The 26,844-nt window shown below is 42.6% G+C and overlaps 2 protein-coding genes across 2 annotated transcripts in view; one reads left to right on the top strand and one right to left on the bottom strand.

Moving 5' to 3' along the window:
* Positions 1-16,174, top strand: part of LYRM4 (LYR motif containing 4) — a 100,165-nt gene extending 83,991 nt beyond the window's left edge. Inside the window, 3 exon segments of the mRNA XM_082325136.1 lie at positions 11,062-11,112; positions 11,114-11,134; positions 11,137-16,174. Of these exon segments, the coding sequence (XP_082181262.1) occupies positions 11,062-11,112; positions 11,114-11,134; positions 11,137-11,199 (135 nt within the window). The 3' untranslated portion in view covers positions 11,200-16,174.
* A 3,726-nt stretch (positions 16,175-19,900) lies between these two features.
* Positions 19,901-20,798, bottom strand: PPP1R3G (protein phosphatase 1 regulatory subunit 3G; the record flags this gene model as incomplete). The annotated part of the gene is made up of 1 exon (XM_082329237.1): positions 19,901-20,798. Exon 1 carries the CDS (start codon positions 20,759-20,761, stop codon positions 19,901-19,903), a length of 861 nt encoding a protein of 286 aa, XP_082185363.1. The 5' UTR covers positions 20,762-20,798.
* Between the last annotated feature and the right edge of the window lie 6,046 nt (positions 20,799-26,844).

Raw genomic sequence — 26,844 nt, 5'->3', positions numbered from 1 at the left:
CAGGTTTTTGAAGAGTGTAGACAGTCCAGGCAACGCTTTTTCCAGCTGGAATTCCAAATGCTGAAGCCTTTGATTCCCAAGAGCTCAAGGGACTACCTGTGTTCCCCTGAGGGTGTGAGAACAAGGATGGTGTGTTTTGTACAGCTTTCACCAGAACTCTTCCAAAAGAGGGAGGGGGGAAGAAAAAAGTTCTTTGAAGCTTGGGTCACTTTCAGGTGTGGGATTTGGAGATACTAAACCAAGAATGATGGCTGAGCAAGAAAAAAGAAATCCTTGGATACCCTCCATCAGAAAAAGTCAGATAAACAAGGAAATTATGTTTGTGATTCTGTCAGGAACAGATGACTGTAGTTTAGTAATCTGTTAGAATTTTGCCAAAAAAGGAAGTCTTGTTAATGCAGAAAAATAAAAACTCTTGTTCCTTTCCTTATACGCTTACAGATCAGCTAAACACTGCAATAGGGACTTGACATGTAAGTAGTTACATAGATGAGGTGCTCCTTTCTGGGTGAAGATACAGATTGAATAAAAAACATCCAATACAAAATTTATCTTTGGAAATACAGATAGATTTTTCTAAAGATAAATTCAGTTAGTTATTTCTGCTCTTTCAAATTTAATTTTGTAATTTGAATGTGCACAGAGAAAAGCTCAGCCTGTAATCATGCCTGAGGTACGTGTGAGGTAACATCAGGGCAGAGAAAGAGACCTATTGGAATCTTAAAGTAAGTTGTTCCTCATATGAAATTAAGTTTGATTCTTGCTTTTAGCCTTCTTGAAGGACAAGAAAAAAAGGAGTTTCTCTGTGTCTTATGTCTTGGAAAACTATATATGTTACAGGATTTACTTTTTTTTTTCCCCCCCAAAAAAAACACTTAAAGGCCTTGTTACTTTAAAATTGTATTAAAGCACCTGGAAGTTTTACGAAATGCAGTGTACCTGGTGCTATCCTGTAACCAGCACTAGGAATCTCAGTAAGGACAGTCTGGAGTCTTGAAGCAGATGTATCACCACCAAATAATTAAACTGTGGCTAGCATACATTCATGTAAAAATTCAGCATCTTACTGTGTCTTTCACCTCCCAAAATATAACGTCAGTAGCAGATTAAAATGCCTTTTTTTTTTTTTTTTTTTTTTAATATCCTTATGGCTCAAAGGCTATTAACAAAACAGAAAATTCAAATTGCTAGGTTAAACAGTATTACAGTTTTGGGTCACCTGAACTTTTCCCTTTTCCGTTTGGTGTATTGGATAAGATTCAGAATAAATAAAAGAACAAATCCAAGTTTATTTAGTTAAATACTGTATTGCCTTACCAGATGTACACAAGTATGTTCTGCTTGAAAGGAGAAATATTTGCCTTATTTGGTGCATCTTTCTGTAGCAGATGATTGTGCCAACCTGTCTTAATTGCTGCAGTTTTCCTACTAATTACAGTTAATTCTTTTGTTCAAACAGCTAATCTAAGGTCTGAGCTGTGAGAGTAATTATACCTCTCTGCACTTCTGCTACCTGTATACTTTCCGTAAAATATTGGGCAGGATCCTACAAGGAGCGGTGTCCCCTCAGCTCTCACTGGCCAGTCCTCAAGCATAATATGTGTTGTGTACTTGTTTACCATTTTTCTCATGGTGTTATTACTGCAGGTGTACCTGCAGTCACATGCTTTGGTACTGCAGATACTGTGAAAACTTCTTGTTTATAAAAATCAAAGTGGAAGTGCAGCGAATGTGCATGGGTGACTATTGTGCCATATAAGATACTACAGGTATGAACTCTGAATGGAAGCAAGCGCAGGCCCAGCTGGGATCAGAATAGTTACTGGCTTCAAAGGCAACAGGTGACCAAGGTTTTCCATGCTGCCAAGCCAAACACATTTTCTAGAGCAATCTGCATTGCCTTGTGCCACTGCACTGACAGCATTTTCTTCATTGAAGAATCATCAACTTTGGCTGTTCTCACCACGCTGGGCTTGCACGCTCCTGAACTACTTTTGATTTGGGTGACTCCGACGTCTTCTCTGGCATGTTTCTTGTACGTAGACCCTCGGATGCATTTTCCCAGATCTACAGCCAGCCAGTCTTGCTTTTCAGTCCTTAATTCCGTAGTACCTGCTGTCTCAAGATGTCTTAGATCCTGAAGTTCAGCCTTTCCCAATGCATGTACTTTTATGCCTTGCACTTACTTTATGTATCGTTCATTTAAAAATATGGTGAAGATAAAGCATGCAAGCTTTTCAAGGCTTTAGACATCAGCATTTAGACAGGGAAATCTTAGTTACAAACACAGGAAGTCCATGTGCCATTCGCTGTCTGAAATTTTCTCAAAGTTCCAGTGGTTTGGGACAAAATCAGAAAATTTGCAGGAATTTTCTGGAACTGGGAGGGAGGATAAATGCAGAAGTTGATGTGCTGTATTAAAAAAAGGGGAGGGGGCACAGGTGGCTAAGTAATTTTCTGAAAGACATTAACCTACAAGCATGACAGGTACATCCTTGGGTAACTGTTTTGCAGCTCTTCCCAGCAGCGACTTTCCCCAGTTTATGTGAGAAGTAAGGCTAGAGTTGATTCTTTCAGTACATTGCATTTCTAGCACCTGACTTCAAATACAAACGCTGTAAAAGAAGGTCTTTGAATTTTTGTTGAGTGTAAAGTGGCAGCTCATTTTAGTTCTGCAGTAGTGCACAGTATGAAAGCCTATTAGTGCTACGAAATTACTTTATCAGACTTCTCAGTAAGCATATTTATAATTTGTTTATACCTGTCCAAAAGGACTAAATTTTCTTCAGTGTTTCATTCCAAAAGTCTCTCCCAATTAGTGAACCAAGAGGACACTGAAGAGAGAAATATTTTCTTTTTATAATGACAATATAGTCTTTGTATGTATTGTGGAGTTAGTTTATCTGCGATACACAAACATTACAGTATTTTCCTGGACGTAGTGCAGAATGTGTGTTTTGTGACAGTGGCTGTTGTATTATACTACTGACAAAAGTAAGGCAGGCAGTCCCACTGGCTTTGATGAATTCTGCTTATGTAGTTGCTACAAAACATAGGGTCCTCTGTGAATGGTTTGGGCATTTACATACCAAATGTCTCAGCATTACTGGAGTACCTGTTATACCACACTCAGCACAATGTTATCCAGGTCTTTGTCTCTGTATTTTCAAGTACTAATGTTTTTATTCCTTTCCTTGCCACCTCAGCATCTTAACTGAGTGATTTTTCTGTTCCGCATGCTATGTTGAGAAAAGATCAGCCTATATTAAGTTTCTCCCTCACACGGGACTAACTCTTTAGAAGACCTGCTTTTTCTGTGTTTGGCTTTCCGAAAAGTTTGAGCTGCTCTGTGGAGGCAGAGGTTTTATATGTAAACGAGAGAAAAAAGGCAAGATGCTGAAATACGTTAGCAGGTAACAAGTAGGAAGCGAGGAGAGGGGTGAGCCTGGAGATTGCCAGGACGCTGAAAGCATACAGCGATCGCAGCGGGTCAGAGTGTGACCTCTGCAGATCTGCTTCTGCCTCGGATGTGAGTTCTGTCCAGCCTTCACCTGGCTGTTGAAGCCCAAAATCAGTCACTGCTTGCTTTCCTGTGACCCGCTGTCTGACACCTTTGTAAGGTTGCCTTCGCAGCAGCAGAGGGATGCTTCTTCCCCTTTGCAGCAGGCTGCTGCCCCTGCCATCTGCTGTTGGGCCCTGCATACTTTTAAGACAGCATTTTCCTTGTCATGCTCCTTTTTTCTGTAGGCCGAGAGGCTTGCAGGAAAGGAGAGAAGCGAAACAGTGTGACTTTACTGAAGGACCACATGGTCTTGTCCACTTGGCTTTCCAATGTTTTCCCTTCTCTGTTGAGGACCCTTACTTGTTACAAGCTATATCAAGTGTGTAGCTATTTGGAGCAAAGGCCATGTCTGGTTATCTGTAAGGATAGTAGCACGTTTGTGTAATTTAAAAAAAAAAGAGGCTCTGTTAACTGAGAAATAATCAGCATTTACAAAGAAGAATCCCTTGCTATTGTAGATCATCATATACAAATACACATGAGTGTATATGTTTACAGTATTTTATGTGTTAATCATTGCTGGATTAGATATGATTCTCTGCTCTTTTCACTGAAGAGTATCTCTTCAGGGAGACCCACAGAATAAATTAATAAGAGCATTAAATAAATACGTCATCCTGCTATGATAGGCTAAATAAAGGTGTACCAAGATGAAGTGCATATGGTTCTAACAAAATTACATAATTTATCATTATTAAGAGAAACAACTCTCGGATAAATTCTCACCTATTAGCTGGTTTACTTTACTTCACACCTTCCTACTTAGTGAAAGCCGGACAAATGATAGCTATAAATTAATTTTTCCTGCCTTTTCAAAAGCAGCATGTAGCAGAGGCTGTAGAAGATGTTTTGGCGCAAAGGAACAAAGAAAACAATGTTTGCAAAACACAGGCAGAAGTGAAATATGCAATAGTTCAAACTTCTCACCTCCGTGCTTTCCTTCACTTCCTTTCCCATTTCTGTGTAGACAAATGGCATCACTGAAAATACGGGAATGTCTCCAAAATCATACAGTTTTTTCCATAGTGATTCCAGCTCCGATGAACTGGAATAACCTATGCATTTAAGGAGCCAAATGCAGTTTTTCAACATTCTTTGCTAAGCAAAAATAAATAAGGCTGCTGGTACAGCATTTAATAGCAACACAAAGATTTGGCAAAGCACTGAACAGTTATTGATGAGTTCTTGGTTCTGTTTGAGTTTTTTAAATTACTATATACCACATTGGTGTGTTTATTATTGCAATACAAGATCATTTCAAAAATTGCTGTCCATATTAATTTAAAAAAACATTAAACTGGCTTTAGTTAATATGAAAAATATTTCTGATAAAGCGTGCTGTGTATAGCCTATCTGACTTTGGACGTGGGGAAAAAAAGATAATGCTTCTTAAAAACAATAACCACTTCACTTATATTTGCAATAGGCTTGCAAATTGGTTGGCATCATCCAACAGGAAAGACAGTAGGTAAACAACTTGTAATGCTGTTGCCAGCTCTTAAAAGTAATCATTATTCTTGTGCATTTCTGTTCGTGTCAGCATTCACTTAATATGCATTTTATAATCATAGTGCAAGAAAATAGGTACAGGCAACTTCTTCATATGGTGTTAGAGGCCAAGATTAGCAGCAGTATATGCAATATGACTGCGGTATCATTGGGGATTTTTCTTCCTAGTTAAGATGCAGCAGTGTGCCTGTGAGATACACCTGTCAACTTTTCAGGTGCAACAGGACAAACCAATCGGATTTTAAAAATATGTATGTGTGTGTCTGTGTATGGTATAGATACATTAATAAACGTGAGTTTTTCCTTTTTCTCCATAATAAAGAACCATGAAAATGCGTATATTTATATGTGATCCCTGGCTGTAATAATGTAACCATTTCTTCCCTGCAAGCAAATTCGCAATAAAAAAGAGGGCTATGTTCATATAGAGATTGGGTTTTTAATATATTTTTCTGTCTATTTATGCATGTATATATAAAACAACCTATATATATTTTTATATATGTAAATGTGTTTAATATGTAAAACCATCTGTAGTGCATCAACTTTAGTTATCATCTGCGTTCCTTTAAGAAAAACAAGAAACATTTTTTACTTCTCCTGTGATGAACCTCTCGGGAAATCAATTTTTAAATAATTGAAAGCTAAAGGAATTGCTGTCTTATGATGTTTCCATACTCCTATACTGCAGTGACACTTTTACATGTTTAGGCCTTGTCTTCACCAATAAGATGATTCTGCGTGGAGTAAGAGTGTTGCACGATCTCCTGTTTTTGTCTGCCATCGAAAAATAAAACATGGCATGAAAAATCCCTGGGGTTGGTTTGTCTTTGAGGGAAGAAAATTGTTCCCTAGAGATTACTTCAGAAACTATATTTAAGTTAGGGGGGAGTTATTAAATAAACAAACACTGATTGTTAGTTTTGTTAGTTGTGTTACAAATGGGGTGAGACATAGAAGGGACAGCTTAGAAAGCGACGGTAAAAGTACCATTGTGAGGGTCTGTGTAGTCATATCGCATTGATTTACCTAAGAGCATACCCTGACTGCAATTAGGAAGATGATGTTTCTATGTGCTGGGGAACTCAATCAAGATATGTCACCCGCTGTGCAAGGTGCTAAGATGCCTTCAAGGGCTGAGACCTAAATTGTTGTCTTTCCTTCTCGTGTGTCCATCCTGCTAAGAGATACTACAAGCCAGATGTCTTGTCATTTTGACTTTGCATTTGGTTACGGAAGCTGTGAACATCCTTCTTCAGCTCCACCCCTGTGGGTGTACGCTTTGGCTGCACATTGCCACTTCCTTTTGGACATCGCCTTTCCTCAGGTCTGCCGCCTAGCTACTTACCTGAGTAATTTTAGGGCATTCACATTGAAATTTGTCAGCGAGACCTCACCCAAGCAGGTAGCTAGTAGTTTGGAGATTGTCAGGTTGGGAAGGAAGATAATGATGAGTCGTTCAGTGACAGTGAGAAAAAGTATCTCCATCAGGGCTCAGCAGGATTTGTTAGAGCTCACAGGTTATTCACCATGCAATTACAATTCTGTAAAGTACATGGGGAAAAGAGGTGCCTGGCCAGCTTTGTACTGCAGAGCCAACACAATTAAGGAGGGGAAAAATGTGGTGGTTATTAAAGTGGACAGACATTCTGAATATATACAGAGCTGTCAAGGAAAGATGCCATCATACTTTTCAGAGCAGAACCACTCACTCTAAAATGACTGAGGCAAATGAGAAAAAATTTTAAAACCTGGTCATCTTATTTTCAGCCCTGCAGAAACAGGAGCAGTCACTTCTACCTCACCTCTGAGCTGCAAAGTAAAATCTTCATATGGATAAAAACCCCAAGACATGCCACATACCTTCAAAAGCTGAAGAAGATGATCTAGTAGTATTTTGCAAGCAGTGGCAATGGGTCTGCAGGGTCTGCTCCACTACCTGTGTCAGATAGGAGGGCAGCCCCTGGGATTCAGGCTGCCTCCCAGTTCACCACGGTCCCACTGCAGTGGTATCTCTTGCGTGGCTTGGCATGGAAGCTACACGTAACCTGCTCACCAGCCACGGGTGTCCCCGAGAGTCAGGCACTGACCATTTGAGAGGACAGAGTTCAGAGCTGGCAATTTGACTGGATTTGTTGAATTTCTGAGGTGACAGCATGTTCTTCTAATGTCTTCAGGACATCAGTTTTGGGGGTTTTTTTCCATATTTAATTCTACTTCTTTAATTCTTCTTACTTAATTCTACTATTTAATTCTTACTGCACCTCCCCATACACATCTCTGATCTTCTGTTATCTGGGGAAAACCTCTCCTAGTTGCTTTTTTCGCAATAGCGGTGAAGGATTCCATGAAGCAACTTCTCCCCGTGATTGCTGCTGCCAGGCATGGACACAGAAAAGTACTGTTTCCGTATGAACACACAAACACCTCATAACCAGAGAATGGTTGGGTTACAGGACGGACCAGTGCTTACTGTTCAGTAACTTCTTTTTCCCCATGTATTGGGTCTGGCTGAGATGGAGTTAATTTTCCCCATAGCAGCCCTCATAGTGCTGTGCTTTCTATTGGTAGCTAGAAAGGTGCTGATAACACACCCGTGTTTCAGCTACTGCTGAGCAGTGCCTGCACAGCGTCCAGGCTGTCTCTTCAACATTTCCCCCCCTTACCAGTAGGCTGGGGGTGGACAAGAGCTTGGGAGGGGACACAGCCAGGACAGCCGACCCAAACTGACCAAAGGGATATTCCATACCATAGGACATCCACTCGGCAATAAAAGCTGGGGGGGGGGGGGGGGGGCAGGCAGCATTCGTTATTTATGACATTTGTCTTCTGGAGCAACCACTACCTATACTGAAGCTCTGCTTCCTGGGAAGTGGCTGGACGTCACCTGCTGATGGGAAGTAGAGAATAAAACCTTTGTTTTCCTTTTGCTTCCGCGCATGGCCTTCGCTTTTGCTTTTATTAAGCTGCCTTTATCTTGATCCACAAGTTTGGGGTTTTTTTCCCCATCTCATTTTCTCCACCCACCCCGTCCTGCTGAGGAGGGGATTGATAGCGTACCTTGGTGGCACCTGGCATCCAGCCCAGGTCAACCCACCACACCCCATTTTTTGTCTCACATCTGCTGGTAAGTCCCATTCTGAAACCCTGAGTCTCATCCTGGATTCAGATGGAAGGCAAGATTAAGTTTTTCAAGTTCATAAGAAAAAGCTGACTGTATAGACTTGTACTAGATCTTTGAACAAGGACAAATTGTCAGGTTTTGAGGGTTGGACTTGTCAGACTTATGTTTAAAGTACATAATTTTGCAGGCAGAATTTAAACATCAAATAATTCAGTAAGATCTGAAAACCAGCCTTTATATTTCTATTTATTGTCTTCTCCTGATGACAAAGTGGTTGTTTATTGTGCATTCTTTCCTGCAGAATTTAATTGCAATGTGTTACCTTACAGAGGTAAATAAAATTCTGGGTAACAAAGCTGCTGAGCAAATGGTAGAGCCTTTTTCCACAAAAGCTTCCTGTGATTAATGAAAATACCCTGACACTGACCTCTGCACTGGCTTCCAGCCACCCACCAGAAGAGTAAATGGCATGCAGTGTACAAGCTACAAACACGCATGATGAGAAAAGAACACAGCAGATAGATAGCCACTGAAGTCTTTAATTTGGGAGACTGATCCACAGCGATGCTTGCTGCTTAAGTGCTTTCTTTAGTCTTAGCGTAGGTGAGGACACTGTAAGAACGTTGTTTGGATTCAGAGGGTTAATGAGTGTCAGTGTGTAAATACTGGTGCAGTCTTTCTGCTGAGGCAGTGGATGTTTATGGATGTGAATTTTTCAGCAGCTATAAAGGGAAGGTCTATTTGTTTTGTCCAAAGTGCATGGGAAAGGCTTGATCATAATGTGAGAAATTCAAGGCTAAGAGTTTAAAAAAATCCTTATGTTTCAAAGTTCAGCTCAAAATGTCATGGCATCGTTTCTGGAAGGGAAGCACCAGAGCAGGCAAGCTGGAGCAGCCCAGCAAAGGCAGACAGCACGGCACTGGTGACTGTGCTCGCTGAAATGCGTGCACGCCTGTGGTTTTCTAAGGAAGCAGCTCAACACACACATCTTTGATTGCATTGCGTTCGAGTCAAGACGTACAGCAGTAGATAATATCACCCTTTGGCACAGAAACAGCAAACAGCAGCTCGTACCTTTCTCCTACAAAGCCATCTGCCCCAGCTGAATATGATTGACTGAGAAGTCACGTACTCAGCCTCATCTATCTCCCCAGTTGGTGGAGAAAAAAAAAATGCAATTCAGGTTTCAGCATTTTTGTAATCCCTCTGAGCCTCCCATTAAATTTGCTCTACTGTGTGGGAAAGGATTAAAGATTCTTTGGGCTCCAAAACACAATATACAAAAATTAAGTAGTACAGCATGGTTTGTGGTAAGGCAGCAACTAAAGTGTATAGCCAGCCACATAACCCAGAGCAGCAAGTTCTCTTTGATAAGTAACACTTGTTGACAGCTTAACATTTCTGTTGGTAGCACATGCCGCAGTTGTGTACGGCCTATGTTTTAAATATTCTGTATGCAACATACTTCATAAGTAACTTCAAAAATAATCAGAGTTGTTCATATGCTGTTACCGACTTACTTCTGAGTGCCAAAAGAGGGGAATATTTGCTGGCAAGGAGAACTTCTGTTCCTTTAAGAATGGCTCATAAATCCTCCCTTGTAATAAATATTTCAAGATTAAAATCAATGCATTACAAGTTTCAGACAAGGCTGTTTATCAAGATGAAATAGTTCATTTCCTAAAAGGCAATATTATTTACATTTTATGTGAGTGTGGGCATAGATGAGAAATTTTTATTTAAGAGCTGCCAGGATTTTTTCCCCTCAAAAATGGTAAATGAAAAATGCTGAAAAATTTCTTTCCCTAATTTTTTACTACTTTGAGAGCCTGACTTGCCGTCAGGCTTAGTTTGTGCAGTATTAAATTCTACTAAATATATTGTGCTTAGTGTAATTAAGCATCTAGCCTTTTTTGTCCTAATTCCATAATTAAATATATGAACTTTTTTTTTGTGTGAAAAGGACACAGAGCTACTGTGTACCCAGGCCTTGGGGAGAAAGTAGGGGTGAGAAAGGCCATCACAGATATTAAAAATTAGACTCCAAATTTCATACTTTTAAAATAAATGTTGTCTTCTTCTGCTTGTATTAGTCTACTTGCATGAAACTTCTTCGTTCCACATCTCAACTGTTAAGCGAAGGGCTGTGTGTGACTATCGCCCACTGCGCATCTGACTACAATTTACCAATGTTACGATGCAGACTAGAAAGTACCAAAGAACAAGAAGAATCAAAGCATCGTGTTGCATTTTTATCGTTTTTCATTTCCTCGTTGCACTAGAAAGCACAAATACATGAGGTGTGAATACCATCTCATGAACAAGGGGTCAGTTCCAGTCTGTGTAAAATCTTACTGGTTAACTAACTATGTAACTGTTTTCACCATTTGTAGGGCAAATTAAATTAGGGTTCCAAAGGAACTGGAAAACAATACCATACCATACAATTTATATCTAGGCTCTCCACCCAAAAACTATATATATATAGCTGACTATATCCATCTTTTTATTTTTCATTATATTCATCTTTTCATTTTTCTAAACATACAGCCTGTTTGCTTTTCCTCTGTAGTAACTTCTAATGTTAACTTTTAATATTAAGAGACTTTGAACAGTATTCCTCAATGTCATTATTTCAAGATTTTATATATGCAGGTATTTTAGGCGTTGGTTATTTTTCTTACGGTTTAGGCTGATGACAGTATTATTCACCAAAAATGCTTATAGGAAGAAAAATGTCATTATGAAAAACCTTAATATACGGGCTACTCAGTTGTTAGTTTGTGTTTAATCTCTCTTGTGAAGCTGAAATTATGACCTGTTTACTTTCCAGTTTCAGCTTTCTGATATTTTGGTTTGATTTCAGGTTACTATTGGCCAACTGTATTCCACGCAGAAATTGGTTATTGAGAGTCCAGGAAACACATAGCTATAAGACGACTCTGATCCTGAAGCAACACTGGACCATCTTCAGCATCCTACAGTGCCGCATACAGATGCGTAAACTCACTGCACATGTCTGAGCTTTTCTGTTCAGCAAAACAAATGTCTGAGAGACTCAGTTTTTGGCAACCAAAGTACTATTTTCTAATGGTTCACATGTTCTAAAATATATTGCTGTGATTTATAATAGCATGTAAGGTAGTCTTGAAATCTGTTTGCTTGTATGTCCCATGTGATGAAATAGCTCCTGCCCTACTTTGACAATAAAACTTCATTAAGCTACCCATAACCAGATACAGGATTCTGCTGCTGACCTTTTCTCTCACCGAGCACGAAAGATGTGTTAGATTTAAAACCCCTCACCCAGTTACTAAGTTCTTATTGATCCTGTTTCATTTAAAAATATACAGCATCTTAATTAAATGACTAAATACATAGTTCATTTTAAATATTAACACCAGAGATGAACAGAGTTCTCGTCTCCTGGCCCTTGATACTTAAGAAGTATCACAAGCTGCATTGTGTGGTTTATTTAAAGGGCATCCCTTGACATTTCAGGAGATGACATAAAATTTCACTAGTTCTTTCGTTTGATTCCAAGCATTAATAACCAGTCTCATCCTACCTTTAACAATTAACAGATCAGAATAGCAGAATGTAAGACTTGCATCACCGAGGCTTGGGAGCTTTAAAATATATTTTCACTACCGAGTCCTTTTCTAAATTTGTTGAGTTTCAGCTATTAGCAGAAAGCACCACATCACTTCATGCAAGGTCTCCCTTTTTCACAAAGCTCCTGAATTTTGCAGGAGAAAAAGAACCTAACTATGACGATAATTCAAGTGCTGTAAGTCATGAATTTGCAGCCAGCTTTGCCTAGCAAAAGTGGAACACTCAGTATAGCGTTTTATTGCTTTTTATTAAATCTGTAGAATAATCAACACTTTTAAGACAATATGTTAAAAAAAGGCAAGCAAAAATTTTTATCAGGTTCTGTTCAAGTCATTCCTGTGCTTAAATTTGTTTTCTGTTAGAAATTTGCAGAAAAATTAAGCAGTGCAAAGCTTTTTTAATGGCATACAGAAAAAAGCTTCCTTTTTTTTCAGGGGACTGTTGTGGGTTTTTTTTAAGAAGAGAAACAGAAACTCAAAACTAGTTCCATGACACTGTGGCCTTTAAAAACCTCCCCTTATTTTTATTGCCTCCCAAAATTCATCTTTGTTTAGAACTTCTGTTGTTTTGCGTTGTTCATGCTCTGTGATAATATTATTAAAGCAGAGGATAGACAAAGTGTCTAATTTAGAACAAACTCCCATTCCTCACTACCATTTAAAGTGTATTTTATAATTTTGTACAGTTAGATTGAAATGTATAGTAATGCATTCCATTAACAATATCATGTACAGAATAAGATACTGTGACTACCCGAGACTACAAACGTAGCCTCCATTCTCACTTTCAAATAAAAGGCAAATACAGTAATAATTCTCCTCGTATTAGGTAAGTATTGCAATGTAAATTGCTTTTAGTGAACATTTTATTAAAATTGAATTTAATTATTCTAATACACTAGAATAATTAAATACATTAGATCTTGTATTTTAGATCTCCACATTCACAACTGGTTAATTAAGTGCACTTAAGTTAATGGCGAAAGTGTAGGGGAAGAAAGGTTTGATTACCATTTAAGCTTCCAGTGAACTCAAAGAAATGTAATAACATCTTACACTTTTAGAGGACACAGGCTTGGAAGGGCTGCCAGTTTTATACTCTAAGGAACTTGGTCCCTAAAAGAGTACATGCAAAATTCTTGTTTAAAAGAGCTTAATTACTGGAACAAGCACTGCATACCATTTCAGGATCTGAGAATGTATACTAGGAAACAAAATAAACATCCTTATAAATAGTGTGGCCCTAATTTATAAAGAGGGACAACTCCATCAGTAACATTTTTACTATTTAAATCTAAGTTTTCACCATGTTTACAAAAAAAAAGAGTTTGTTTTCAAATAGAGACCCTTTAAATACATAATCATTTCTTCCAAGATACCAGTACCTTTCTAGTGAAGTTCCTTATTGTTTAGTTTCCACCACGAATACAGATGTAGATGGTACATGCTGTCTTACAGGCGTGCAGTCACGGGAATGTGACATTTTTTATTAATTCCCTTAAAAGTATGAAGGAGATTTCTTCTCCATTAATGCCTGAAAATTCCGTTGTTAAGTTTTGGTGGTAGATACAATACCACTGCTCTCTGAATTCATGCCATCTGCTCCTACTTTCTGTCTCAAGGTTGCAACTCGGATTATCTATACCTTAGTCATTTATGCCTGCAAAGGAGCACTAGTAACCTTCAGGATATATTCTACAGAGAGGATCCATCAAGAAAAATATAAATAAAATCCAGGCTCTATAATCTCCCTCTCTCCCCAGTCTGTAGTGCAGAGGTTAAGACAGCTCACTTTCTCAGTCAAGGAAAAATTAGTTCTTAATTGCAAATTAACCATCAGCTTACCACAAAGTATTTATACATTACTTATTAGAAGTAACATTAAGAAAACTGCTTCTAAGGACCAAAAGCCTGTGTAATACTATCTAACTTGTTAACAAAAGTCCAAAGCTAGCAAAGGTATTAGCATTTACTACTCAAACCCCACACAATCACTGCATTTTAGATGTCTGTTCCCTCTCTGTTTCAGATTCCTTTCCTCACTAACACACATGTAAGTTCACCCTCCATTAGTGTTAGTTATGTGCCTATCAGTTGTATGTGACTGTAAAATAACTAGAAATATTTTTCTTTTCCTTTCCTAATGTCCATTTCAAGTAATTTTGTCATAACATAGCCGGTTTGTGTAAAAACATAGCTTATGGAATGCTGTATCGAGATCCTACACGGAAAATACTTAGAGACCGTATCTGGATTAGGAAGTCCAGCGCAGATATAATATTTGTAGGCTGGGATTACTTTAGTATTATACTTGTGTCCACTTGCCCTGTTCTGACTCTTGGCTAGGCATCTGCTCATGGTCCCTGATGGAGACAGCATACTGGAGAGCTGGCAGCGTGGTCCAGCCTCGGAGCTGCTGCGCTCTTACGGCTGCACCTTCTGTGCTTCACCAGTTCCGTTTACGTTGCAATACTCATTAAATCTCTCTCTTGGCACACTGTCAGGAGCTTTGTTGGATTTTGTCAAAGCAGTGTAAACAACAGGAATAGTTAAAACACAAAGGAAGGGTCCCATGACTTATGGACAATGTCCACTATTATAAAAAGTATATCCTTTTTCCTTAGAATACAAGGGAGCTTAATAAATATCTTTACTAAAGATGCAATGTCTTAGCAAAACAAGCTTGCTTTTGTATTATATTAAAAATGTTTGTCTGTTCCTGATCTCAACACTGCAGCAAACTATTAACCTCAGCAGTATGCACCAAAATTTGAATGTTTACGTATAATGAAGTTTGTCATGACTTTTACAGTATAAACTTGGAAACGGCGCTCTGAAAGAACAAAAAAGAACAATTTGTTTAATGTCAGTAACTGTTTAAAGGACAGGCATTTCTGTTGTGTGTTGCAACTTCTCAGGAGATTTTACTGCAATGCCAAGCTCAATTTCAAAATGCCCAGACCTATCAGAGGTACAGCTGTCCTGGAGGAAAGCAACCCGAGAGAGTAGCATGTGAACACTTACATACAACGTTAAAATAGGCCAAGAAGGATTTTAACTTGGGACTCACGTTTCTAGAAAGGGATTTCTACATAAAACTTCACCAAGTTTCCAGGCATTAAAATCATTACTTTCACCCTCTAACATCAGCGGGTAGAAGAATAATTTTGTGGAGAAAGACAAGCCCTTCAACTCACTTTCTGCAATGCAACATAAATGCATCTCTCCAGATATCCAGCAAGTACCATACGTACACGTAAACAGAGTCATGAAAGAGCTGTGCACTGACTGTTTTCCTGAGTTTTCCATAATGATCTACAGTGAAATCCTGCCATTATTCAAGTCAGGAGTATACCGATCGCTTTGTTCCACGGTTCTTAACACAGGCATAATTGAATTTCATACTCTTAGGAATGTTTTGCTTGATGACCTTTATAAAAAAAGAAGGAAGGTGTGTAGCTCTTTTACTGAGAGTTTACCTTCTTTCTTTTTGCAGTATTTTAGAATATCAGAATACTGCATGAGCCCTTAATGTGGAAGCAGAAAAAAAAGAGAGAGAAGCCAGTAATTCTTCCAACGCTGTGTATTTTCTACAACTGCAAAAGGAAAAAGTTTGGAAGTCCCAAACCTGTTTCACAAGCACATGCACCTTCAAAGGATTCTGCAGCTTACACAGGAAATTAAATATCATCAATGGGTTGCAGGAGATGCTTCTTTCTAAACTACTTACCTTTTTTACTGTTAAGCCCAGTATCTACTGAAGCTTTACGAGGGGGGGAAGTGATGGTAAGTAGTCCATCCAAATGATTATTCTTCTGTGTTCAGGGTACGAGAACTATGGAGACCTGTGAAGAATGTACAGGCTTTCTATTGAAAGAGTGCACCACATAAATATTTATACCAGTCTTTGGCAATATGCTAATCCAAGGCAAGTAATTTTCCCTCTTAAAAAGAATCATGAAAAACAATTAAGGTGATTTAATTACTGCCACCCATAGACAGCAGATTTTGAACTCCTGACAGATGAACATTCATCACAGTGCCGTGTTATGCTAACCCCACAGCACAAGACTCTGAACAGAATAGAGAATTAAACCTAGATCATTTCCCCTACCTTCCTGCAGTACTTTGGGCTGGATCCAAATCCCAGGGAAGCCAATGGGAGCAGAAGCCAGGCTTTTGAAGTCCTGACTGAAAGCCCCAGCTTTAAATAAAACAGAAGTATTTTGCATGCAAGTTTGCAGTTCTTCATGACACCGGAGTAAATTTAGCTTCACAGTCCTTTTCTGAATCATTTGAATTTAAATGTAAGTGTAAGCTGCAAAAAATTGCTTAAGGAAGATTTAACTTTCATGTCCTTCACAGTTACCCACTGTAGAGGTTCAACTATATTAAACTTTTTGGTTTTATATACACCTATAAAACCATTTGGCAGCTATTTCTCCCCTAAGCCCTTATCCGGGGGGGGGGGGGGGGGGGCGGGGGCGGGACAGACCAGACGGGACGGATGGACACACAGAATCTGCATAAAATGAAAATCTTTGGAGCTGGAGTTTTTCCGAGAGTGCTAACAAATCTTTATCATTTCTTAAGTTAGGGGAGGGAGGGTGTTTATGAGCACATCCTCCAAAAGTTATGCTCTGAATCTCTATAAAAACTACATTGACAGTAATGCAACCAAACAAGAAGAGTGCTTCACTTAACTTTTTACTCTATTGGGCCTTTTGAATTTATAGAATTAGAACTACTTCATTTTGAATATATTTCTTTGAGAATAAAGTTGCAATTATGCCATTTATCTCAACGTGTGCTTTGCTGATGCAGGCTTGCTAGCATTCAGTACACACATGATCCAGTTCTGATTTTTACACTGCCGCCCAAGGTAATCTTTGGTAAGGCCTTGCATTTCTACAGCCCTCAGTAACCTCATCTATGAAAATACAGAGAACTCTGCGTAGGCAGTCTTTGAAACCTGCTTTGGAAATCTATGCTTCTCTAACATCGTAGAAGTATAAAAATGGAGGACCTATTAAACAGTGAGTATCTTTGATTCTCGTCTGGGAGAGGTTCCCCCTTTTCTTTCATAAAAAGTAATTCTTAATAATAAATAAAAGCACTTTACCTGTTATCAAAACACAAAAATGTTGTGCTTTAATTATCACAATTTGCAGAATTTTAGATTGGCACCAATTTTCTGAAGCACTCAAAAGCATTTTGCTGTTTAGTCTCAGCAAATACTTTCTTGTGTTTTCAATTTCAGATCACACGTCTGAAAAGAACACATAAATGTTACACTTTCTGATGTGGGTGTTTTAAGAGCCCTTGCCCATAGTTTACAGCATACCAGAGAACATTTCTAGCCCTCCATCAGTAAGCGCAGCTAGCTGGGATTCTTCAAGCCGCCAGCTCTGCACCTCTGCCCAGACACAGCCATCAGAATACAGCTACTCCTTTAAATTCTGTTTAAGAAGAGATCCCTCCCCTCCCTTTCTTTGGCCAAGTTTCCTTCTCCTCTGAAGCAATTAATAAACAAAACACAGAATAAGGAATGGGCTCCAGAAGCCCCAAATATTACACTGTACTTAAATGAAGACTCAATGCTGTTAGCATCATGTATCGGCTTAAGAGCACGCTAGTTCATTGATGCAACTATCTGAAGAAAGGCTAATTCATACCAGATTATTACATGTAATATCCTGTAATCCTGTAACGCACGATAGTTTTAAAACAAACTTGCCTAGGGAAGTAGTAGAGCTCTCTATTCTCCTTTAAAACCCTTCATGCTTTTGGCGGGAGTTTACGTGGATCTTGGAAAACAACAGTAAGAGCTTCTGTTTGGGCGCATGGAGCTTTTACTCTCTGCGTTTTCAGAGCGACTGGTGGTAGGCTAACAGCACGATGCTTTCTGAAGGAATTGAACACCCCTTTATACCCGGCCGTATTCTCTACGCTATGGTTTATGTACAGGTTTTTTAGGGGGGAGGGAGGGCAGGCTGTGTTGCGGCAGCAGTGCGCGCGTGGGCAAAACCGCAGGAACTGCAGGAACTGAAGCTCCCTCTGCTTCACGTCTTCTCCCCAGGAAGCCCCCTGCTTCTAGCTCCGATTTTGGACCAGCTCTCTGAAGAGGCAGGTTAGCTGAAGACTTATTTTCAAGTATGGGGAATTTTATAGAGGTGCAAAATTTTCTAAGGTGCTCATAATGGGCTTTAAGATGTTTTCTGTCTTCAGAGGAAATGAAGACCTGAGAAAACTCACAGTATGCTGTTTTAAAAAGGAAAATAAGTTTCCACGGTCTTGCTGAAGAACATACATCCATATCCTAACATCTTCTGCATTCTGACAATGTCTTATCTACTTACTTTTTCATCCAAAAAACTAACCCGTATTTTGGGATACCGTATCAGAAGAAACCAAGTAGAGTCAAAGCCGCAGAAGAGACAGAACAAAATTTGACTGAAACCTAGCTATTTTCCGCCCCTGCTAGTAAAGCTTCCTCACACCACAGCTCTGCACAAGATGCCCGTTACAAGAGCATACCGAGCCGTCAGGCACGCGCAGGGCGATCTGCCTCGTGGCTCTGGCAGGACCACCGTCATTTTCAGCGTACAGCCCGCAATGCCTCTTAGGGACGGGCAACGCTCCTGGTTACGGCGAGGCACAGCTTGATCCCCTCTGCACCGCACACCTTAGGGTAGGGGCACAACCAGGTTGCAAAACTGAGAAGTATCCTGTTACATTTTGCTCTACAGAAAAAAAGATCTGTCATGGTGAGCTTTTTAACTTTTTTTAAGCTTTTTTTATTCTTACAAACCCATTTTCCTTGGTACTTTTTGCTTAATTTCAAGACCTGGGACATCAGTAGTAGTCAACCTCTAGGCTGACAATGCAAGAGTGAAGACTGTAGAAATCATTTCAAGTGTCCAGTGCTATAAAGTCCAACGGTGTGCTCAATAAAACCCTTCCCAACAACATTCAAATACTGAAAAATATGTAGCAAAATAAGCTGAATAAATTATAAATACTTGAGAAATGTGGTGCAAAATGTAAGATAAGGAGAGCTGAACTAAGGCACTTGTTTTCATTCATTACTGAGGACACTCTCTCTCTCTCTCTCCTCAGCGAGAAGGTCATCCAAATCAGTCCCTGCTCCCCAGATCTGAAAATACAGAACCGTGTGTGAGACAGACACCATCTTTTGCTTTACAGTGCATTACTCAAAGGCGTTACCAAAGTTCTCCTGATAAACCCAGCATCAGCAAATATTTTAACTCCTCCTTTGTCCCGGTTTTAGACTTGTCAATTGCGTGAAAAGAAGTCACCAGTCTATTTTAAACACATTTTTGCAGAAGTCCCTGTTGGCTGCTATTAGCCAGACGGGACCTACACACAAGCCTGGGGAAGGCAGGGAGCGGTATCGAAGTGTGCTGCATGACAAAAACCAGAGCAGCCCAGTCCAGCCCCGGATCCAGCCCCAAAACAGACTGCCTGTTGTTCCGAGCCGCCACAGGCACGGCCAAGGTGGGACGGGCACACGAGCCTGTCATGAGTTTGACAGGTGATCGCAGCAGTGAACTGTATTGTTATGGAGTCCATTGAACAAAAAAAAATCATTAAAAAAAAGAAAACACACCATTGCTGTTGCAGTACTCTGTCTCTGAAATGGATGTGAGAACGGGAAGACTGGGATGCTACGTTAAATCCGTAGAGAACACGCCATTAAGTTTTCACACAAGTGCTCCGTGCATCTCTGACTAGTTGGGTAAGCGAAGTCAAGCCCAAATCAAGACCTCAAAAATTCACTTCAGGAGGGGAAGAGCAAAGCCCACACTACTCAGTCTCCTTCTCCTCTCCACAAAAAAAACGGAAAACGATTCCACAAGCCACAGCAATGCGAGCCTACGCACGCCCACGTCTGGCCGGCAAAACCGAAGCGCCCGCTGAGAGACCACCGGACGGGGGCAGCCCCCGGGCCGCAGCCTCGGCGCCCGCCCTCCGCCGCCCTCCCGGGCCGGGCCCGAGGGTGCGGGGCCGCGGCGGCCGCCCCCCGCCCTCCCCGGCGCGGCGCGGCGCGGCGCCCCTCGCCCGGCGGCCTCAGGAGCGGGGGGCGGCGGGGGGCGGCGGGGGGCCGGCCCCGGGGGATCCGCAGCAGCGCAGCGTGTAGTTGCGGCCGCCGTTGTTGTCCCAGTACTCGCCCTGCGGGCTGCGGTAGCGGATGGCGAAGTGGAGGGCCGAGCCCTCCCGCAGGCTCGGCGGGACGCAGAGGCTGAAGCCGTAGCGCTCGGCCGGCGGGTCGCCGGCGGCCGCCGGGGCCGGGGGCAGGGGGGCGGCCGGGACGTCCAGGAAGGAGAGCCACTCGTTGAAGGTGTAGCGCACCGTCACCTCCCGGGGGCCGGGGCAGCCCAGCACTTGCAGCGTGCCCCGCACGTCGGTGGGCGCCGGGGGCCGCGCCAGCCGCTCCAGGCAGACGCGCTGCCGCCGCAGCCGCTCGGCGCTGGGCTCCCCGCCGTCGGGGAAGTCGGGCACCAGGCGCAGGGCCGGCGCCGGGGGGTCCCCGCCGGGCGGCGGCGGGTCCGGCTCCTCGGCGGGCGGGCTCTGCAGGCGGGACAGGGCGGCGGGCGGCACTTGCGGCTCCTCGGCCTCGCTGAAGTGCTTGACGCTGGCGAGGCTCAGCCCCAGCGAGTCGGCGAACTGCACCCGCTTCTTGCACTTGCTGCAACAGCCTTCGCCCGCCGCCGCTTCCTCCTCCTCCTCCTCTTCCTTCTCCTCCCCCTCCTCCCGCCGCTCGCCGGGGCCGGGGGACGGCGGTCGCCCACAGCGGCGCAGCTCCAGCAGCAGCAGCCGCTGCTCCCCCGCCGCCTCCCGCTTGGCGTCGCGGGGCAGCGTCGGGGCCACGCCGCGGAGCCGCCGCTCCTCCGCCGCCAGCTCCTGCCGCGGGCGTGCGGGGCTCGCCATGGCGGGGCGCCCCGCTGGGCCCCTCCCGGCCGCCCCTCTGGCGGCAGGCGGACCGGCCGGCACCGCTTTATCCGGCGCCCCCGCCGCAGGCCCCGGGCGGGGGGCGCGCCCCCCCGCCGGGCCCGGAGCCTCCCCGCGGGGCCGGGGCCGGGGCTGGGGCGGCCGCGGCGCTGCGGGCGGGGGCGGGACCTGCCGGGACGGGCGGTGCGGAGGCGGCCGGGGCCGCGACGGGCGGCCACGCACGTCCTCCCGCCCGCGGCCCGGCGTTACCGCGGCGCGGAGGAGGGAGCTGCGTTTTATGGGCTCCGGAGGGGAGACGGGGAGAAACGACGGGCGCTCCCGCGGAGCCGGCTGTGCCCGCGGGTGTCCCCCCGCTGCCGCCGCGGCTCCGCGCCCCGCAGAGCCAGGCCGGGGGGAAAGGCGGGGTCGTGGGCTGCTGGAGCAGGCTTCAGCGTTATTATAATTAATTATCATCGCCGTCGTTGTTCAGGCTTCCACCCACCGGAGAGACCCCGAAGAAGAAGCCCAGAGGCTCAGGGTGAAGCAGGACGTCGCCCAGCCCCACGGCGGAGCTGCAGCCGCGGCCCTGGGGCAAGGGCGGCGGGAGGCCGAGCCGCCCCCCGGGGCCGGGGCCGGGGCCGGGGCCGGGCCTCCCCGCTCCCGCCGGCCCGGGCGCCCGTAGCGCCGGGTCCTGCCCCTCTGCCCTGCTCGTCGCCAAATGTCCGTCTGCTGCAGCCGAGAGTCTGTGAGACCCCCCCGCAGCTTTTATGTTTAAATTGGTTTCCACCCATCCTAACCGCAGAGAAAAGCTTTGAGACCTGAACTCGAGGGCAAAACCCCAAAGGTAGAAGGAACACTGAAGGCATTCGCTTTTTAAAGTATGATACAGTTTGTAGGCAAATCTCTCTGACCATTTTTGTACTCACACTTGGTACCAGCAGTACTCTGCTCGTGGACAATAAAGTCCAGAGGGTGAGGAGGCTCGCACGTGTGCGCACGCAGCCTTTCTGAAGGTCAGACTGTCTTCAAAGGTTCCGCTTAACCACAAGAAAAAGAATCCAGGAGGCAAAGCAAAATACAGGCTTTACCTTTTAAACAAATAAAGAGAATTAGAATCCTCATTTTTATTTTCTGAGTATGATGTACAGTAAACAACATCCTCCAAGATACTTTTATTGGTGTGGTGAGACCCATTTCTAAGAATTTTCCAAACTTCATTCTATACTTTGTGCCTGCCAGTGCTATTGTCTGGGGGTGATTTGCACGGATGATTGCAAAAATACTATATTATTAAACTTCCCTCCATTCTTTTTCTCATGGAAGAGACACTAAAAAGCAAATAACACCGTACTTTCTGAAGCAATACACTCCCGCTATGGATTCATCAGAGGGTTTTTTTGTTTGTTTTGCATAGTTTGTTTTATTTTTAGCATCAGCCTGGTTGCCAAAAAGCAGCCTCCCAACGTGAGTGAATCCAGGGCAGTTCAACTGAGCGTGCGGTCTGGGTCTCGCTGCGGAACGAATGTCAAAGCAGCAGAAACATCGCTAAACAGTTTCCTTAGCAGGCGCTGCTGTGAGGATCTTCTTACTGCACCCTGACCAAAGAGCTGAGCAGCAAACGGTCACTTCAAAGTGCCAAATATTCTGATTCCTCTGGCTTCTGGCCGGGCACTCGACGTTTGTTGGTAGTTCGGTTTAGAGCATTGTAAGAAGAGGAAGGCAGGACAGACGTTCTCGCTGGCACCAGCTGTACTCATGGAAAACATGACGAACACCAGTTCGCCGTCAACTGCTCGTCACCACCACTCCGCTGCAAGCTGCCGCCTTCGCCAGGCTGTTGGCTGAGCTGCTCGGAGGCGCGCTCCTTTGCCTCCTCCCGCCCGAGCGAGCCCGGGTGCTGCCGTTTAAGCTCTTCGAGCTAAGCAGCCCCAACTTAATGGTATTAAACCACAGAGCACGCTCCTGAGTTACTCAGCTGAGGTCTGCGATGCAGCGCAAGAAGGAGGGGAACAGTTGTCGCCTTGCCCCACACGACTGTTGGCAGGGAAGGCACCGCTTTCACCTGCCTTCACCGTCGCTCTCGACCTGCCGGTGGCTGTAACAGAGCAGTGGACGACAACGTTGGGCCACTCTCCTGTTAGCATCCACTTTGATGGAAACAGGTTGCCATGCAGGTGCTTTCTCACCTGCGCCTGGAAATGAGACCTCATGACCCACCTATCCGAGGCTTGTGGCACCTCAAATTACCAAGTTGGAAAGAAGAAAGATGAACAGGTGATGTGTAGGTAACGGTGCTTACTACTTTTACAATATTGTCAAGATTCCTTAGATAAAATAAAACACTACTACTTTACTCTCTCAAAGTAGTATCTGTTTCATGATGAGGAAAACAGAAATGAAGAAACCAGCCCTTAACTTCCTCATGTGGTGTTTATTCCGCTAACGCTTGCTTCCTCAGCTTGCCAAATCGTTAACAAATGTTTTAGGCAGCAAAGGGAAAAAATGTGCCATTTGCTGATAAGGCAAAACCATTTGGACTAATAGAAATTACAGAGAAATGTGAAAGGTTCAAGCAAAATAAGGGACAGAAAGGAGAGAAACTTACTGTAAATACTGATAAAAGTTAAGTGATATTGTAGCAATTAATATACTTTTCTTACATATTCCATAACTCTGGGAGACAGGCCTGCAAAAAGGCCTGCTGTTCACAGAAATTAAGCAAAAGCAGTTACGGCAACAGGACTCCATATTGCATGGAAAGAATTAAGATCCGGCAATTAACGGCATACAAAAGGAAGTTGGATTTTTAGTGGTAATCAATTGCTACCATTCTGAAAGGGAGTAATTTGAAATCAGATAAACCTTTACAACAGATGTTCAGCGCATGTGACAAACTATGCCAGTGGACATTCGTTAAGGAGGCATTTAGCGTTGTCTCTTTAAGTATTTCAAAATGGATTCTCTTAAAAGAACAGGGCAACCAGGGTCTCAGGCTTCTAAGTACTATTTACTTCATTTGTTATTAAAGAAAGTGTTGAGATAAAAGCGGAGCGATTTCCTAGTAAAAGACAAGACAGCAGATTTGCAGTCACGAGGCTTTTTGGCATTCCCTAAGCTTTGACCAGTTATGTTTAAGGTCATATTGCTCTCTACAGCTACCTGAAAGGAGGTTGTAGTGAGGTGGGGGTCGGTCTCTTCTCCCTAGTAACGAGTGATAGAACGAGAGGAAACAGCCTCAAGCTGCGCCAGGGGAGGTTTAGGTTGGATATTAGGAAACACTTCTTCACCGAGAGGGTGGTCAAACACTGGAACAGGCTGCCCAGGGCAGTGGTTGAGTCCCCATCCCTGGAGGTATTTAAAGAACGGATAGATACGGTGCTTGAAGACATGGTATAGATGGACTTGGCAGTGATAGGTTAACAGTTGGACTTGATGATCTTAAGGGTCTTTTCCAACCTTGACGATTCTATGATTCTATAAACTACATAGGGGATCAACACAGCACCTTCTTCTTTAATTTCCCCCCTCCTTGCTTCCCAGCTACCCACCTTGTTCCTCTAATCCCCACCCTGCATTCAACACACACACATCTTGCAGGAGCATCTGCAACCTGAAATGGCTGCTGAATGGCATAAAAGAAAAATGAATGCGCAAATCACTGGTAAGCGAGTCATGATATTGCCTTCTCAATTCTGACTATAAGTGCCTGGTTATGTATTTCTCAGGACTTGTTAGATCAGAGAGTTTGGTTTGCTGCTTTGGTTTGGAGCTCTATTGGATGTGCAGTTTAATAAATTGGTCAAGCTGCTTGGATAAACTATTGTCTTCATTTGGACACAAAATGGGCATGAAAATACTTGTTTGCAGACACCCAGACTCAAGTAACTGGGGGATTCTGTTGATTCAACTCAACCACACAATTTAATCCAGAAGCCCATTCAAACAGTGCTCGTAATTTCTTTTTCTGCTCTTTTAATAGTAGCTTCAACCTTCAAACCCCAAACTAGCAGATTTTCTAGTTAGTCCAAGAGGAAAGTATTCATTCCATACTTATGGATGTACCTAGTTCAAATATGCCAAATCTCTCCAATTCCCCACTCGAGACTTTCTAAGAAAATCTCCCATGGCAATAGCTTTCCAGAAGACGTGAATGACTAATAACTACAAAGCAATATTACACAATTTACAGGGATTTAGAAATATGCAGGGATTATCTCAAATTCTAGCAGCACTCGTTCTTAATGATCTTCTTGCTTCACTTTGAAAATCATGTAGTTCTTCATTCCAATTTTAAGTTATATTGCTTGTATAAAAATGGCAGGGAAGATACTAATAGCCTCCTCAGTTATTTAAAAAAAATGTTCCCTATCCCATGGGAAATTCTAGCTTCTCTGTATTTTTAATAAGGATAGGATTTCAGTTTACTATGTTTGTGAGGATGGTCAAACCCTGAATGAAAGACTCAGTGGCTCTACACAGTCTGACTAGAAATTATTCAGAAGTTAGATTACTAGACCTAATTTTCTTCCTTATGCAGGAAAACCAAGCAGCTGTTCTCCGAACAGGCATGCATTACATCTGTAATGGAAAAAGTACTGAAATGGAAACACATATTTGGAAGTGATTATTTTAGTTTCCAAATCTGAAATCCAAAGATTTAAACCTAATTTCTGCAGGATGCTCAGCAAGCAAAATCCTTTAGAGCTTTTGAGTCTTTCAGACAATCACTTTGAGAGATGTCTGCTGTATATTTTGGCTTGTCTCTCAGCAGACTTGCATCTGGCATTCCTTAGGGGAAGTAGAGACTACTTTAAATATATGAAAATGTATTTATTCTGTTTTCGCAAATCACAGCAATGGTGTGTTTCCCATAATGATGTGGAATATCCTTTTCAATGACTTATAGCTGGTATTTGGCAATAAGGCAAGGAAGATCCCTTCATTTGGGTGAAATGCTAACCTCTTCAAAGGTGGAGTTTTGTAATTGATTTCAGTAGGTCCAAGATTCCTCTGCATCTGGTATAAAAGCAAGCTCATTCTTTGTCACAAGCAAATATATAGCAACGGCACAAAGGATTAATCTTTTTTCTTTTACTTTCTGTTTTGCCAAAATTGTATGGAAAAGTTTCCAAGTGCTCGAACAAACACTAAATTCAGACTAGAGTTTGCATTAACTGTGACAAAACCACATTGCACAAAAAGCTTGCCATTTACTAAGATTTCAGAAGTGTTGCTTGGTTCTTGTGACTCTTAGAGGTGTCAAGTTTTGTTTTAATACCTGTGATTTATAAGATATTTACCTAAACTGTTTATATTCATGTGGTACACTGTCTTAAGTCGTTTGTCAAACTTTGATTCAGTAAATCATATTATGATAAAAAACCTATATACAAGCTGCTATCCTAATAGAAAGACTTATTGTTGCATTTCAACAATTTGACCCAAACAGACAGTCTTTGAAAGGGGAAGCTCAGGTTATCAGTGAGAAAAATTGTTCCAGCTTCCAGAATTTATTCACAGCATAGGAGCTGAAAAGGGTTTGGTTTTATGGTTTTTGTTTGGTTTAATGTGGATCTCCAGAAAGCTGCAGAACCACATCTCTTCCAACGGTTTCTGATGAACACTAGGATCCAGGTTCTCGCATATAAAACCTCTGTGTTTATGTGTATTTTTTATTTAGCGATCTAGGAAAAACATGATTTGGATCAAACTGTTGCCCTGCATTACGCTTTGATGTTGCTAGGGACTTCAGTGAGAAAGAAGCTCCATCTTATTCATAGTCTGCTATAAAGCGCATTCTACCCCCAAAACTGTTTCTGGCTACTAAAATAATATTTTTTTTTCTCGATGTCTCTTAAAATGCTGGATTTTGCTCCTGCCCTGCCACCTAGCAGACTGCCTCTGGAAAACAAAAACCAATGTCTCCTTAAAACTCTGTCAGGAAACTTATTCGGACAGAAGATGTGTTTACAGCTTGACTAAGGACACTGCAAAATTCCAAATGCTTGAAATACCCTGCAAAATGAACTCCTAGGAAGTATATAAAACATATGTGGCAAAACAACACATCTCTAAAACAGTTT

The sequence above is a fragment of the Platalea leucorodia genome, assembly GCF_965183815.1.
Source record: "Platalea leucorodia genome assembly, chromosome: 1".
NCBI lineage: Eukaryota > Metazoa > Chordata > Aves > Pelecaniformes > Threskiornithidae > Platalea > Platalea leucorodia.
Note: the sequence above shows the minus strand (reverse complement) of the source record. Positions and strands in the feature narration are given on the sequence as shown.